Source organism: Thamnophis elegans, chromosome 1 (assembly GCF_009769535.1).
Source record: "Thamnophis elegans isolate rThaEle1 chromosome 1, rThaEle1.pri, whole genome shotgun sequence".
Lineage (NCBI taxonomy): Eukaryota > Metazoa > Chordata > Lepidosauria > Squamata > Colubridae > Thamnophis > Thamnophis elegans.
The window spans coordinates 145,929,542-145,946,180 of record NC_045541.1 but is presented as its reverse complement, the minus strand read 5'-3'; the positions used below and the strand labels follow the sequence as shown (position 1 = coordinate 145,946,180).

The 16,639-nt window shown below is 41.9% G+C and overlaps 1 protein-coding gene across 3 annotated transcripts in view; it reads right to left on the bottom strand.

Moving 5' to 3' along the window:
• Positions 1-7,065, bottom strand: part of EVL (Enah/Vasp-like) — an 85,887-nt gene extending 78,822 nt beyond the window's left edge. For all 3 annotated transcript variants that reach the window (XM_032237302.1, XM_032237310.1, XM_032237318.1), the window contains exon 1: positions 6,933-7,065. In XM_032237302.1, the coding sequence (XP_032093193.1) occupies positions 6,933-6,943 (11 nt within the window). In that variant the 5' untranslated portion in view covers positions 6,944-7,065. The remainder of the gene's footprint in view (positions 1-6,932) is intronic.
• Positions 7,066-16,639: the final 9,574 nt, after the last annotated feature.

Here is a 16,639-nt window from a genome sequence, read left to right as displayed (position 1 = left end):
GCCAGAGAGGGAGGGAGGGAGGGAGGGAGGGAGAGAGAATCTCTCCTTCCTTCAGCCCAACACTCTCGCTGGCATCCCGGCCAGATGAGAGGGACTGCAGAGGGTCTCCTCGAGTCTAGGGCAGCGAGTCATTCGATGGAAAGTTGCCTCTTGGAAGGAATGACCCGGATTGGCTCCCGGTTCATCTCTCCTGCTCGTCTCTCCTGCCTCTTTGCTTCTCCGTTCAGTCTTTGGGCGGCAGATCAAAAGCGGAAGCCAATCCAGGTCATTCCTTCCAAGAGGCAACTTTCCCATCGAATGACTCACTGCCCTAGACTCTAGGAGACCCTCTGCAGTCCCTCTCATCTGGCCGGGATGCCAGCAAGAGTGTTGGGCTGAAGGAAGGAGGGATTCTCTCTCTCTCTCTCTCTCTCCCCCTCCCTCCCTCCCTCCCTCCCTCCCTCGAGTTAGTTGGTGGGCAGACTTAGCACTTTGTTAAGTTTGTTTCTCTGTGTGTCGTGCATAATATATACATGTCTCCATGGATGCAATTGTGCAAGCATTTTTTCCCTCTTTAAAAGAATTTTTGGATTTCTCCTCACCAAACCTTTAAGACTGAAAGAGTTAGAGTTGAAATATAAAGAGATTGTCAATTGCTATACTGTTAGATTGGTAGGCAATTATGGACTATCTTGATTATATCCTCCTTAGAAAGAATATGCTACTATATGGTTGAGAAAAAGACCAACTTCATTCCATGGAAACCAAACAAAGTTCATATGGAGGGTTTCTTTCTACGATGGGCTTCTTGGGTCAACAGTGAATATCAGTTATCAAAAATGTAGGTAAAAAGTTAAGCAGGCAATAGGCAATTACAAAAAGGGAAGCCAACTTTCTGAATTCTGTTTCTTTGACTTAGTGACTTATAAATAGTAGACTAATGTTCTGAAAACATGACCTAAATTTCTATATATTTTAAATAGCTGTAAAGCTATGCTGAAAAAGTTGTTCTCAAGGTATTGTGATAAATTCAATAAAAAGAAGGAAATTCTTGATGAACTTAAGGAGGAATGAGAGTATTGGATAGTAAATGGACAAATAAAATTACCAATCAAAGAGAATATTTGCACCTGTCAGCACCTCTCCATTTAATAATTAGGAAAGAAGACCACGAGATTTCATTTGTAGAAAATCAAATGTACTTTTACTAATTAAAAATGGCTAAAGAGCGGTTGCATAGCAAAGTCTGGTTAATTAGGCGCGAAAGCAGTTGATATATAGAATAGCCCATTCCACTCCCCCCTGGCATCATAGGCCTAGTCCAATCATAAGTCCTTCAAGTGTCAGGTGTGAGATAACTTCAAAAGACATCACGAAGATGGAATGTCGGTGCCGTTAACCCAGGCGGGAAACATCCACGCATGCGTAGTACGTCCATCCAAAGATCTCCAGAATCTTCCTCCAGCACAATAAGTAACCCCACCCAAATAATATGCCCTCCCTCCCCGTTTCAATGGCAGCTGAAGCAACAGCAAAGCAGAAGCTGACAGCACCTCAGGGTTGAAATGAGATGTTCTCTCTTCCTCTTTCCTCTTCCTCTCTTCTCTCTCTGTCTCTCTCATCCTCTTTCTCTTTGTCTCTCTTCTCTTTGTCTCTTTTCCATTCTTCTGTCACTTTTTCTCTCCTTCTCTCTCCTCTTTGTCTCTTTCTGTCTCATCCTTTCTCTTTGTCTCTCTTTCTCTCTCCTTCTTTCCCACTCTTCTGTCACTTTCTCTCTCCTTCTCTGTCTCTTTCTGTCTCTCTTTCCTCTTTTTTCTTCCTCTTTTCCTCCCTCCTACTCTTTTATCACTTTCTCTCTACCGCCCAACCTGTCCCCATACTTATCTTTGACTGATCATGTTTGCAATAATTTACCTTCTTTTCTAAATAGGCACAGTTCCCTTACCGGATCCCTCGCTCACTCAAACACACACACACACACACACACTCATGCACAAAACTATTTTTCTCCATTCCAATTCAGATCCTATAAATCAATTGGTTTAGGTTTAGGTTTCATTTTATTTATATGCCCCCCTATTCCCAGCGGGACTCAGGGCGGCGCACAAACCCAAGGGGCAAGGGAAACACAAAAACTACAAATACAAGCATTTAAAAATAACCAACAGACACACAAATCGAGAGGGGAAGAGAACTCATCAACCCCAGGCCTGCCGACACAGCCAGGTTTTAATGGCTTTTCGGAAGGCCTGGAGAGAGGTGAGGGTCCGAATCTCTGCGGGGAGTTCATTCCAAAGGGCCGGAGCTGCCACAGAGAAGGCCCTCTCCCGGGTAGTAGCCAGATGGCATTGGCTGGTAGACGGAACCTGGAGGAGGCCAGCCCTGTGTGATCTAATGGGTCTTTGGGAGGTAATTGGCAGCAGGCAGTCTCTCAAGTACCCAGGTCCAATACCATGAAGGGCTTTATAAGTGACGACTAGCACCTTGAAGCGTATCCGGAGACCAATCGTTAACCAGTGCAGCTCGCAGAGGATAAGTGTAACGTGGGTGTACCGAGGTGCACCCACAATCGCTCGCGCGGCTGCATTCTGGACGAGCTGAAGTCTCCGAATGCTCTTCAAGGGCTGCCCCATGTAGAGCGCATTGCAGTAGTCCAGTCTTGAGGTCACGAGGACATGAGTGACTGTTGCGAGTGCCTCCCGGTTCAGGTAGAGACGCAATTGGTGCACCAGGCGAACCTGGGCAAATGCCCCCCTGGTCACAGCCGACAAATGATGTTCTAAGGTCAGCTGTGGGTCCAGGAGGACTCCCAAATTGCGAGCCCTGTCTGAGGGGTGTAAAATTTCACCCCCCAGCCTGAGTGATGGAATACTAACCAAATTTTTGGGAGGGAAACACAACAGCCACTCGGTCTTGTCTGGATTGAGCGCAAGCTTGTTAACCCCCATCCAGACCCTGACAGCCACCAGGCACTGGCACATCACGTCAACCGCTTCACTGAGTTGGCATGGGGCGGACAGATACAACTGGGTATCGTCCGCATATTGATGGTATTTTATCCCGTGCCGTCGAATGATCTCACCCAGCGGCTTCATGTAGATGTTAAACAGGAGGGGGGATAGGACCGAACCCTGTGGGACCCCATATTTCAGGGGCCTAGGGGTCGACCTCTGCCCCTGACCAACACCGACTGCGACCTGTCCGAGAGGTAGGAAGGGTGCCTCCCACCCCCACCTCTCGTAACCATCGCAGAAGGATACCATGGTCGATGGTATCGAAGGCCGCTGAGAGGTCAAGAAGCACTAGGATGGAGGGATGACCTCCATTCCTGGCTCTCCAGAGATCATTGGTCAGTGCGACCAAAGCGGTTTCCGTGCTGTAGCCAGGCCTGAATCCAGTGAAAGGAATCCAGATAATTGGCTTCGTCCAAGGACCGTCGGAGCCGAGAGGCTACCACTTTCTCAACAACCTTCCCAATAAAGGGGAGGTTGGAGACTGGACTGTAGTTATTCAAAATGGCTGGATCCAGCGATGGCTTCTTCAGGAGGGGTCTCACCACCACTGTCTTCAATGCTGGTGGAAAGAAGCCCTCCCGAAGAGAGGCATTCACCCGAAGAGAGGCATTCGCCTGGATCCAGCTCCGTGTCACCTCCTTGCTGTTCGCAACCAGCCAGGAGGGGCACGGGTCCAGTACACATGTGGCGGCACTCACAGCTCCCATGGCCTTGTCCACTTCATCAGGAGCAACAAGTTGAAAGTCAGTCCAGAGATGTCGTTCAAGACCTTCCCCCAGTACCCCGGCTGGCTCTGCGCAATTGGAGTCCAGGTCCATCCGAAGCCGAGCAACTTTGTCTGCAAGGAACTGGACATATTCCTCTGCTCTACCTTGTAGGGGGTTATCTGCAACCCTCCCATTTAGGAGGGAGCGGGTCACCCTAAACAAGGCGGCAGGGCGTGACTCAGCGGACGCGATCAGAGTGGCAATATAGGTGTTCTTGGCTGTCCATATTGCCGAGAGGTATGCTCCGATGCAAGCTTTTAATAGTGCTCGGTCTGACTTGGATTTATTGGACCTCCAGCGGCGTTCTAGGCATCTCTTTTGGCACTTCATCTCCCGGAGGTCCTTGGTAAACCAAGGGGCCCTCCTGGATCCACTGCTGCGGATCGGCCGTAAAGGCGCAATCCGGTGGAGAGCCTCAGGCGCTGCCGAGTTCCAAGTAGTAACTAAGGTCTCCACCGGACTGCGGGCGAGAGTATCAGGCATAACACCAAGCGCCGTCTGGAAACCCTGAGGATCCATAAGACGCCTGGGGTGGAACCACCTAATCAGTTCCTCCTCCCTACAGCGGGGGATTGGTCTCCGAAAGTCGAGCCTCAGTAGGAAGTGGTCCGACCATGACAGGGGCAAGATCTCACTACCCCTCAAACCAAGATCACAGCTCCACTGCTCCGAGAGAAATACGAGGTCGAGTGTGTGACCCGCTGAGTGAGTCGGACCCTGGATTACTTGGGTCAAGCCCATGGCTGTCATGGAAGCCATGAACTCCTGCGCTCCATCAGAGTGTTCACCAAGCGAAGGCAGATTGAAGTCCCCCAGTATCATAAGTCTGGGGAACTCAACTGCCAGCTCAGCTACTGACTCGAGGAGCGAGGGGAGGGCTGTCGTCACGCTGTTGGGAGGCAGGTACGTTAACAACAAGCCCACTTGACCCGCAAGGTCCATCTTCACCAGCAAGGACTCACACCCGACAAGCTCCGGAGCCGGGATCCTACGAGGCACTAAAGACTGTTGGATAACAATGGCCACTCCCCCTCCCCTTTCTGGGATCACGGTTGATGAAGCACCTGAAAACCCTCTGGGCACATTTCGGTGAGGGGGGCTCCTCCCTCCGGGCTCAGCCAGGTTTCAGTAATATATGCCAGGTCTGCCCCCTCGTCTACAATTAGGTCCTGGACAAGGGGAGCCTTGTGAACCACAGACCTGGCATTTAGCAACAGCAACCTGAGACCAGGGGCCTGACTACTCGGGCCATCTGGCCTTGGAGTGGAACTCACAGGGCCGGAAGGAGGGATCCCTCTGACATAGGGAACCCTCCTTCTCCGGTAATGGCTCGCCCTGAAGTTCCCGCCATATCTGCCCCTCCCCAATATGACCCCAATATTCCGGCCCACTCCCGCATCTATGGTCCCTCCACCCTCTCCCCCGGCCGTCGAATTCACCGGCAGGCCCTTCGACACACACATCCAAGGGCCGGAACCAAGCCAATTGCTCTGTGAAACATCTGTGAAAAAAATTCAGGTGCTCAGACATGAAAATCTGCCGCTCAAACACTATACTTTTCCGCACACACTGAAAAAAAATTAGAGGGAACATTGAAGAGGACCTTTCCCCAAAGAGGGCAGATGTGGTGGCATTGGTCTTGGGATGTTCTGCGGAGCCCCCCAGGGAAGAACGCCGCTGCTAGGTACTTTTAACCATATATTTTGCTCCCATGTCTGCAGAATGCTGCAAAAAACCATGAATACTGGCCAGTTGTTGAGTGTTTCAAATGTGATTGGAACACTCAACAAGGTGACCACAGTATGTTTGTGTCTGTTTCTGTGTCTATTTGTGTGTGTGTGATAGAGACAGACAGACAGACAGAGGCACAGAGAGATAGAGGGAATGAGAGACAGACACAGAGGGAGGGAGGAGAGAGATACACAAAGAGAGAGAGACAGTCACAGAGAGAGAATCACAGAGAGCGACACAGAGGGAGGGAGAGAAAGGCAAAGAGCCACACACACACACACACACAAACAGACAGACAGACTCACACAAAGAAAGAAAGGAAGAAATAAAGAAAGAAAGAAAGAAAGAAAAAAGAAAGAAAAAGAGTGAGAGAGATGAAAGAAAAAAAGAAAAAAGGGACAGAGAGACAAAAGGAAGGGTAGAGAGAGAGAGAACACATGGCCAGTAAGCCAGTCCCACCAGGTCACATGGTCGGCAAGCCACTCCCACAAAGGAGGCAACACCCACAGAGTAGGTTCCAAAATTTTTTGAAATCCACCACTGCTTCAAATGGTTCCTTGTGGTAATCTCAGCCACTATATATTTTCCCATTTAGAGTGATTATGAGATAGCCAAGATAGCATCAGAAATGTAGGGACTCCAGCTGGAATATCTACAAGCCTATAAACATATCTCTATCCTCTTGCTTAGAAGAAAGGGGTAGCTAAGATGGAATGCCATTTGTATACATATCAAAGGAGGACCTGCAGTTATTGAGAGGAGAAGGAAAGAGCTAAACTCAAGACCTTGCAGGTTAGATAACTCAAAGGCCAAATAATTATCATCTACCCAGATAATCTTTTTGCTCACTGTTTAACAGTATGGTAAAGAAGTGGTGATTTTTTTAAGCAAAGACTTTAAATATATAACATTAAGGAAGAGATGTTATTTTTCACAGTGTCACAAATAAACATTGACATGGAAAGTAGCATTAAAGAAATAGTTCTGTAAATATATTTGATTAACTAGAATAGCAAGTTAAATCTGTTTAGAATTGATTATCGGAATTCAGAATTAGTAATGTTGCAAATTTGTAGGAATTCTATATGCAACTTGCATGACATGTTCAACAGCACATGGCAAAATAATTTCATAGACTTAAACAGAATGGCATTCAATTCAGATTGTATAATAAAGATAGTTTAAGAAAACATTTTTTTAAAAAATCATTAAGATTCATTAAAATGAGAAAGGTAGATAACTAGGTAGGCACATTAACTAACAAGTAAGATTTAATCTTCAACCATCTGAAGACTGAAAAAAATCACTCTGTGATGATAAATAAGTCTAAATTTACTTTTGGGCTGATGATTTCAGATTTGAATTCTTACTTATCATAATACAGAGTATTCTTCTTCAAAGAAATGGTATTTCATTCTTAGCAGGCTTGTCAAAATCTTACCTTGCTGCCATCACAGAAATTACTCAATGTATTTTTGGAGAAAATCAGAGTACTAATGATTTGTCCAGTACAAATACTGCATTACAGCATGTAGTTTCAATTTGCAAAGGAGAAGTACACATTAACAGTTAGAACCAAGCCAACTGTTTTAACTTTATAGAGTCATAACTAAACAGGAAAAGGAAGCTTTACCAAAAAAAAAAGCATACATACAGGAAACAATTTGTGCTTTTCGATTTAAAAAACACACCCAATGATTGATCAAAAGACATGAATTGTAAAAAGATACGAGACTCTTAAAATATCAACTTCATGTTCAGAAGATGGCATAATGGTAAGGGCAGAGGTTACAAAAAAACTATTACTATGTATAGCAGTCAGTTGAACTGTTTTTCTGTAAGATTTATATTGCACACTCCCCTCCTCCCAAGAACTCAAGAAAGCATATAGACTAAATAGGCTGGTCTGATAAATTTAAGCTTATCAGTGAGTTTACATGGCTATCCCTGGATTAAACTGAGTCACCTCTGTTGTCATCCAACATTCTAACCTTTTGCAGCAATTTAGAACAAATCGTGCAGTACTGTGACCCACAGCATGATCAGTTTTCTCTAAGTCCTCTTAATAAATAAAAGGATTCTGGTTAAACAAACACTATCCAAAAGGTGTGCTGTATCATGTCTTTATTGAAAAAAATGCAGAAACAATATTCACTGTTTTTGTTGGAAAAGGATATGAAGTTCTGGAATAATCATATAACAGTTAGAAAGGAGCTTGGAGGTCTCCTAATTCAACCTCCTGCTCAAGCAGGACACCCTATATCACTTCAGACAAATAGTTGTCCAATCTCTCCTTAAAATCTTTCAGTGTTATAGCACTCACAACTTCTGGATGCAAGTTGTTCCACTGACCAATTGTTCTGTCAGGAAATTTCTCCTTAGTTCTAGTTTGCTCCTTTCCTGGATTGGTTTCCATCCATTGCTTCTTGTCCTGACTTCAAGGGCTTTGGAGAATACATTGACCCTCTCTTCCTTGTAGCAGCCCTTTAAGATAATGGAACACTTCTATCATGTCATCCCTAGTCCTTTTCATTAAACTAGACATGACCTTCGGTCCTCTAATTAACTCTGTTGCTCTTCTCTGCAGTCTTTCTAGGGTCTCAATATCTTTTTTATAGTGTGGCAACCAAAACTAGATGCAATATTCCAAGCATGGTCTTCCCACGGCATTATAAAGTGATATTAACACATCACATGCTCTTGATTCTATCCCTTGTTAATGCAGCCAAGGACTGCATTGGCTTTTTTGGCACCTGCAGTACACTGCTGGCTCATATTTAAGTGATTGTCCCCTAGGACTCCAAGATCTCTCTTACAGTTACTACTATCAACCAATTCTCTTAAAGGGACAAATTTGAATTTGATGTTCCAATTAAATTAGAATGTTATGGCATGATTTGAAATATAGGCAGACCCTAAATATCTATGAATTGAATGAGGAAAACCTCCAAGCCAATGGGGGACATTGATCAATAGGTACAGGAAAGATAAGACTGAATGTATTGCTGCTAAATAATTGCTACTAGTTACTAAATGTAAAAATTTATAACAAATCAAGGTACTGAATGTTGGCTCAATAATAAGAACGATACAGTACACTGTTCAATCAAAGTCACTTAAGATTTAGATGAAGTTCTAATGTGGATCTTGCAAATTATATATAGTTTTAAAGGGTTCACAAACTTTGCTTCACCACCGTAGCACATGACAACTTTCTAAATTCTTCCTGTTGTTATCACTGAGATCAGCAAAGCACGAAAATGAGCACTGTTTTTAGAACTAGGTTAAAGAGCTTTGACATGCAGTGAGATCTAATTTACAAGAATGCCTTTTTTTTAAAAAAATGGAGGGGGCTTCCTAAATCATTAGTAGCTCAGCTTGTTTTTGTCAGCTCCTGTTCCTGACTATCCTCTTCAATAGTACGGCCAAATATATTTATTTATAAAACAACAACCCTGAGACCCCAAGTGTCCAATTGCTCTAGCAGATTTGGCCTATTACTAAAAGCCTTTAACAATTCACACTTAAGTGTTTCACACTTAATATGTGAGTGCAGCAAAATTGCACAAACTGATTACAAAGCTAGACAAGGGCCAAGTTGCTAAATTAGTCCACTGGTCATTATGTAGAAAATATTCCCTACCTGTATCCGAAATATCATCGGAACATAAAGTGGAAAAGGTTACCAGAAATGAGAATGTGAAGATCTTGTGGAATTTTCAAATACAGACAGATCGTTATTTGGAACACAACACACCAGATATCATGGTTGTTGAGGGCCGAAGCGTACAGTTTATTGACATTGCAGTATCAGGAGATGCCAGAGTCGAAGAAAAAGAACTGGAAAAAAAATCACGAAATATCGCAACTTGGCCATTGAAACTACATGGTTTTGATGAAACATGTAACAGTGATACCCATTGTCATCGGGGAACTTGGTATCATGTCCAGGAATTTTACAAAACACATCCAGAAATTGCAGCTTCTTGCAATAACACCAGCAGAACTGCAAAAAACTGCGCTACTCAGAACATCATATGTTTTAAGAAGGTACTTGGTTGATACCTAGGATGCTGGCAGCAACCCATATCAACCATTAGCACCAGTCAATGGTATTTGTGGTGCATTTTTGAATGTTCAGTTGTCTGAGTTTCATGTTTAATGAATAAACAATAAACAATAATAACAGTAATAAATAATAAATTATTTATTATATTATACCCTGCTGGCCAGCTGACTTCGGTCTTCTTTTGAGGCCATTTTTCGCCCTCTGGAGGCTTCCCTGAAACCAGCCCTACAGCCAAATCAGAAGTTTGGGAACAAACTTCCGGTTTGCTCGTAGGGTCATTTTTCGCCCTTGGAAGCATTCAGGGAAGCCTCCCAAAGGCTCCGATGGCAAAGAACGGATAAACCGGAAGTGACTTGGCTGTAGGTTTTTTGTGCTCCAGAGCCTTCAGGAAAGCTCCTAAAGCCTAAAGCTCCTAAAGCTCCTGGAGGGCCTCTGGGGGGGGGAAGGCTCTTTTTGCCCTCTCCAGGCTACTAGAAAGCCTCTAGAGCCCGGAGAGGCAAAAAAAGAGTGCCAAAAGTGGGGGGGGGGAAGCACTGGTCACGCACACATGCATGCAGAGGGAGGAAGCATGCACATGTGTGGCACACCCATGCACAATCCCCCTGCGCTCCCCCCACTTTTGGCATGTGATCCAAAAAAGGTTCGCAATCACTGACCTAGAAAATCAGAATAATACAGTTATATACTGTTTTCAAAAATACAACTCAAGATTTGTAGAGCAATATATATTTGACAGCTGACCCACAAGATTCTTTCATTACCATTTCAACTGGCACACTTAGGTGTTAAATATAGTTTGGAGCTTCAAGATGTGGGAGAGGTCACTGAGAAATATAAAAAGAGAGACCCTGTAGTGAAAATGGCTATGGATCTAACAATTGTAAGCCAACCACTGGGCTTAAACGTTCTGCTCATCTATCAAGAAATACAAATGAAATTGTTCAACACTTATTTTGAATTGCTATATTTCTGACAGAAAGTAAGGATATCAACCAATGAAGCAAATTATTTTGAAGTCTGTTACCATATATCGACCTCAAAAAAACAATATGGTAAATAAAACTATCTATGGGACAAATTCACCCAAGGCTTAACATGATAATAATTCTCAATTCCAAAAACATATCAAGATTCCAGGGCTTTTGGCCTTCTACGGCTGTGAATGAACAATCATAGCAACTTGGATATTGCATTAGGCAGTATTACCCTAACAGTTTAACTCAGTGGGAGGCTGAAAATATACTCTCAGTAAATTGTTGATGTGGATAATGAATCCTAACCCCATACTGAGCAACAATGAAACAATTTATAGACCATATGGAAGAAAATATTCTGCCAATTGGTATACAAAATGGAGTTTCAAAGTCCATTGCACTAGTATCAATGCCTTTTTCACTGTTTATTCTATTGTTCCATTACTTTTGGAACAGTTATGTTTACACTTCATTTCTTCGCTTTTATTATTGCAAGCTGCCTAGAATAGTCCAAGGGCAAAATAGGCAGCAAATAAATTTGACAAATAAATAAATGTAGCATAAATACCATGTCACAGATACAATACTTATGTTGAAATGCATTTATCTTCTTCCAAAATATCTAAAATATTTTATAAATATTTTTACACACATCCACAAAAGAATTTGGAGCTCCGAGTGTCTGAGACAGCATATATAAAATATTTCAAATGAGGAATAAAATAGGCTGAACATAGAGGTGGTAGAAGAAAAGAACCAGGCTGGTTACACAATTCACACAGAGATCACCCACGGTGAATAAACAAGAAACCCTTGGATCAGGAAGGAGGAAGGCTTCTCACATCTATTTATTCCACAATTCACCTATTTAAAGGAGAGGCTGGGTAAATCTAGGAATACAATTTGTAGCATAAGCTAAATTAAGAGGTAACTAAGCAATTTAAGATTTTGAGAAGAACCAAAAAAGCAGCAAAACGTATTCTGTAGATCTAGTGAATATAAACTAAAAGGATAAGGCATAACAATGAATCAACTGTGGCATGCGCCTTGCAGTTTGCAAAACACTGTTAAAAAATACAACTAATAAAACTAAATAAAACTAAAAAATACAACTAAAAAAGGATCTATCTTCTTGGGTTAACATGCTCATTTTCCTAAAATCACCTAATGTCAAGTGCAAAGGATCAAGATCACACATAAATTGCAGTTCAGAAGATTTAGTGATCAAGCAAATACAGCATGTAAGAATCTGGTTAATTAATGATCAGCACTAAATTGGCGCTAGATAAAAGGTAATGGAATTGGGGGGTGGGACTGGACTTGGAATGTTTGTGGACAAGGACATGTAATGATTCTAGGCTAAGTCTTGACTCCGCCCCCAGGCTCTGCCTGCTCTTCTCTTACACCAGGGGTGTCAAACTCAATGCCCGCGGGCCAGGTCTTACCCTCGGGGTGCTTAAATCTGGCCTGCGGGGCTGGCCTGGAAATATCAAAGGACCAGCCTACAGTGCCTTTCGCAGCCAAAACCTTGCCCTGTTTTAGTCGGCAGAGTGCTGTATGAAGCCATTCAGGCCGAAAACAGGGTGCAGGAGGGTTGCGCACAGCCCCCAGTGCCCCATTTTGGCCAGCAGGAGGCATCCGTCCCATCCGGTCCTCCTGGCCAGCCCGTGGTGAAGTACAATGCTGATCTGGCCCTTGAAGAAATCCAGTTTGACACCCCTTTCTTACACTAAATTACATTTCCGCAATCCAACAAGAACATACCAGCAAAGTACAACTAATGGTGGTTTTTCCTACCAAGCTGGCTAGAAATAGTTTCAAGAAGTACTTTCACAGCTATCCTATGTTATTACATTAGCTGAGCTATCTCCAAAAACCAAACTCAGAGCTAAGCCCTAATAACTTTCCTGTGCACTCTCCTGCTTGAACTTCAAAAAAGGATATATAATTGATTTGTTATCATCAGAAAGATGCTCTTTTGCCTGCACAAAATCAGCTTCACCACTATAAAGAGAATCCAGATCAAGCCAAGCCATCCAATTTACAAAACCTGCTTGGATAGTTAATAGCTTAATATATGAAAATACTGGCCTACCAGGCCTTTTTCAAATCCAACTGAGAAGCTACTTTTTAAAAATCACACTTTTTTGCAGCTAGATATCTTTCTGTTTTTTTCTTCTTCTGATATTTCTATTTCCTTGCTTGCCCATTTCAGTTTTTTCTTTGGGAAGGTTCAGCATTTTCTAATACTCAAGCATTGAACCTCACCAAGTAAATCTGCAGCAGAAAATATGTATTCTTGTGAAATGGAAATAATATGCATGAAAAACACCTTGCCTGGCACCAATTTTAATCGACCTGCTCATTTCCTGATAGTGAATGAAATTATCTTATTCCCAGTTAGGGAATAACATATAGATATTGCTGTACTGAACAGTAGTGGAATTCAATTTTTTTTTACTATTGGTTCTGTGGGCATGGCAGGGCTTGGTGGGCGTGGCAGGGAAAGGATACTGTAAAATCTCCAGTCTCTCTCCACTCCAGGGGAAGGTTACTGCAAAATCCCCATTCCCTTCCAATTAGCTGGGACTCGGGAGGCAGAGAATAGATGGGGGCAAGTCCAGTCAGAGGTTCTCTGAACTACTCAAAATTTCTGCTACTGGTTCTCCAGAACTGGTCAGATTATATCAATTATATATCCTTTTTTGAAGTTCAAGCAGGAGAGTGCACAGGAAAGTTATTAGGGCTTAGCTCTGCTGAATTTCACCTCTGATACTGAAACACTCTAATTCTGTAAAGCAGGGGAAATGTATCATGAAGGAATCCCTGAACTACTCATTTCTAACATGTTTCTGTTTTTTAAAACAAAAACATAATTTATTGGTAAGTATCAAATAAAATTATTTCTAAACAATATGTCATAGGTAGTGTAAATTTTAATCTAATTTCACCTTGATTTACAATTAATTAAATCAATTAATTTTATTATAATGCTTTTAATTTAGTAAGGATTTCAGCATAGATTTCAATGTGCTTTTCAACTGACATTAAGTTATTTCCTGTTAGATTCTTGTACTTCAGTTTCAAATCCTTATATATTTTGATTTACAGCAGCTTTAAGGCAAAAGGCACTTTTGTTTTTCTAAGGTATACATTTTGAAACCAGAAAAGGCTATCTCTTGCAGAGTAATCCTGTTTGAAAGGTTTACTATTGTTGTGTACATGTTTGCGTGCATTTTAACATTTACTAATGAAACTAGATGAGGGAATAATGCTGCTGAATTTCAACATCAGAACATTCAAGAAATGATTTGGCAAAATGTATCCTTTTGATGTAGATAATGGCCCAGGTTTATACCACGGAAAGCAGTAGCTGACCTACTGCTCTAATTAGGCTGGCAAACATTTTGACATTTATGCTGTGGAGAGGAGACAATGTTTATCGCTTGAGGGAAGACTTTCAGTTGTTCTAACAATCACAGAATCTCTTGCATTGCATGCTGTGGCCTTTAAGCGTCCGAATGCTCAGTGAATGTGTCCTGAATTTACTGATTAAAAAAGAAGGCTTATTCTGCAGGAGGAACACTATATAAGCAATATTATTTCAGCCACCTTGCACCTGATGTTAAATTTCATATATATATTCATTCTATCTATCATCTATCTATCATCTATCAATCTCTATCATCTATCAATCTCTATCATCTATCTATCTATCTATCTATCTATCTATCTATCTATCTATCTATCTATCTATCTATCTATCTATCTCCCTCTCTCTCCCTCTATCTAATCCATCTATCTAATCCATCTATCTAATCCATCTATCTATCTAATCTATCTTATCTATCATCTATCTATCTATCTATCTATCTATCTATCTATCTATCTATCTATCTATCTATCTATCTATCTATCTATCTATCATCTATCTATAGACAAGGAAAAATAATTCTTCAGACCCGACCTGTGCCTAGCTCTGTCTCGTTCTTCCCCAGCTAGGATCCATGTAATCTCTTATTCATCCAAGCCTCTGTAATGGCACTCAGGACAACGATTAAAAACTGAGGTGTTCCACAGAATGTTCTAGAATATTCCTATTTTTAATACTTATAATGGAATTGTTAATAATTTTCATATTTTGTAAAAAGCAGGGAGTTGCTTAGGTTATAACACAGGGATGGCAAACCTTTTTTGGCTCGCATGCCATAAGGGGGGGAGCACAGGGGGGTTGTGCGTGGGCATGCCACACCCATAATGCAATGCACAATTCCCCCAGTGCGCATGAGCGCATGAGAGGCACCCCCCCCCATTTTTTGCATGCTTTTTTCACCCTCCCCAGGCTCCAGAGGCTTTATAGGAGGCATCCCTGAAGCCTCTGGAGGGCTTAAACCAACCCAACAAGTAAACCAGAAGTCGGTTCCCAAACTTCCAGTTTGCCCATAGGGCCATTTTTTTGTGCTCCAGAGACCTCAGGGAAGCTCCTGAAGCCTCCGGAGGGCCTCCGGGGGGGGGGAGGCTCTTTTCACCCTCCCCAGGCTCCTATAAAGCCTCTGGAGCCTGGGGAGGGCGAAAAATGGCTTTTAAAAAGGCTGAATTTGCGTGCCCTGACAAATGGCTCTGCGTGCTACCTGTGGCATGCGTGCCACAGCTTCACTATCCTGGTTATAACAGATATAAATAAGTAAGTAGAATAAAGAAAAAAGTAGATAAAAAGAAAAAGGGGCAGGGGGAAAAAGCATATTTGAAGAACATTAATTCAGAATGATAGAAGTAACCTGTAATCGCCTAATTGGGAAGGCAGGAGATCCATATGTTTCAAGCATTTCCTTTAATGTTGCACTGTCATTTATTCTATGCTTGCTAGCTATTAAACAAGTCCACTTTAATTAAATATAGTTTCATAGCAATATTATTCTTCATAAATCTTTGTGTAAAGTATGTGCATATTTGGTCAAATGAGAATGAAAATATTTTTAATGACCAAGGTACTGTGCTTAAAAGTATTTAAGTGTTAATTATAAATTACATATGTGTAAGCATATAACCAATATTTATGTGCCATAAACAGGGCTTTGGATTTTTCCTAGTTTTCGTGTCAAATTCAGAAAAACTCTACCGAATTACTTCTTTCTGGGTGGACTCCTTTTTTGCCAGTTCCACAAAATGTTGCTTAGCCCTAAATTCTATATCATTTTGAAGGAGTATATGAATCAATATTGACTTCTGCTTAGATTATTGTATACTGTCAGAAATTAGTTATTTTCTAGCCTAGTAAATTGTAACCTTAATACTGGATGGCATTACTGCAAATGTTATCTCACTGCTGCGTCTCACTTTTATTCTTAGCTTCAAAGCTAGGCACATTCTTCAAAACATAGAAATTGTTACATGGGAGTAGCAGGCCACCAAACTAGGGAGTTTTCCTGGCTCATAAATCCTTAAAGCATTCTGCCGAAAAACAACTTGGCAACGGGAGGCTGCCACCTCCTACACAAGGCTATAGGAATACTCCACAGATAAGGTAGACAGACACAGGACAGGTTTAATTAATCCCAGCAAGAATTTACAATTCTTTACTGGAGTAAAAAACTGTTACCTAGTCATTCAAAAATACTATGTGTGCATACACATACATTACCTTCTTGCTTCTTACTTCTTCTTTTCAGAATAAACCCATATTAATTTCTATGCTGTGCTTCATACTTTTCTGAGTCACAGTTTCCAGCACCTTTCTCTTCTAATTCACAGTTGGGGAGAAATTGGTTAACAACTGCGGGATCAGCTATTAACCAATTTTTCCCCAACAGGCCACATTTTCCATGAACAAAAAAAAGGCAGTTGACTATAAAATAGATATCTTCAACAATGCACATGTTATAACAGTTTAGTAAAATAATCCTAATATATTTACAAGCACAAATCTAAAATTACTAAAAATTATGCAAACTGTCTGTATATACATGTATGTTAGGAAAAGACCCAAGAAAGCATAATTGTAACAGATAGTTTATTTATTAATGAGTCTTACAATTAAGACATGTTGGCACATCTGTGGGAATCCCGAATCTGAAACTTCCTGAGTTCCCACCCAGTTGAAAGTTC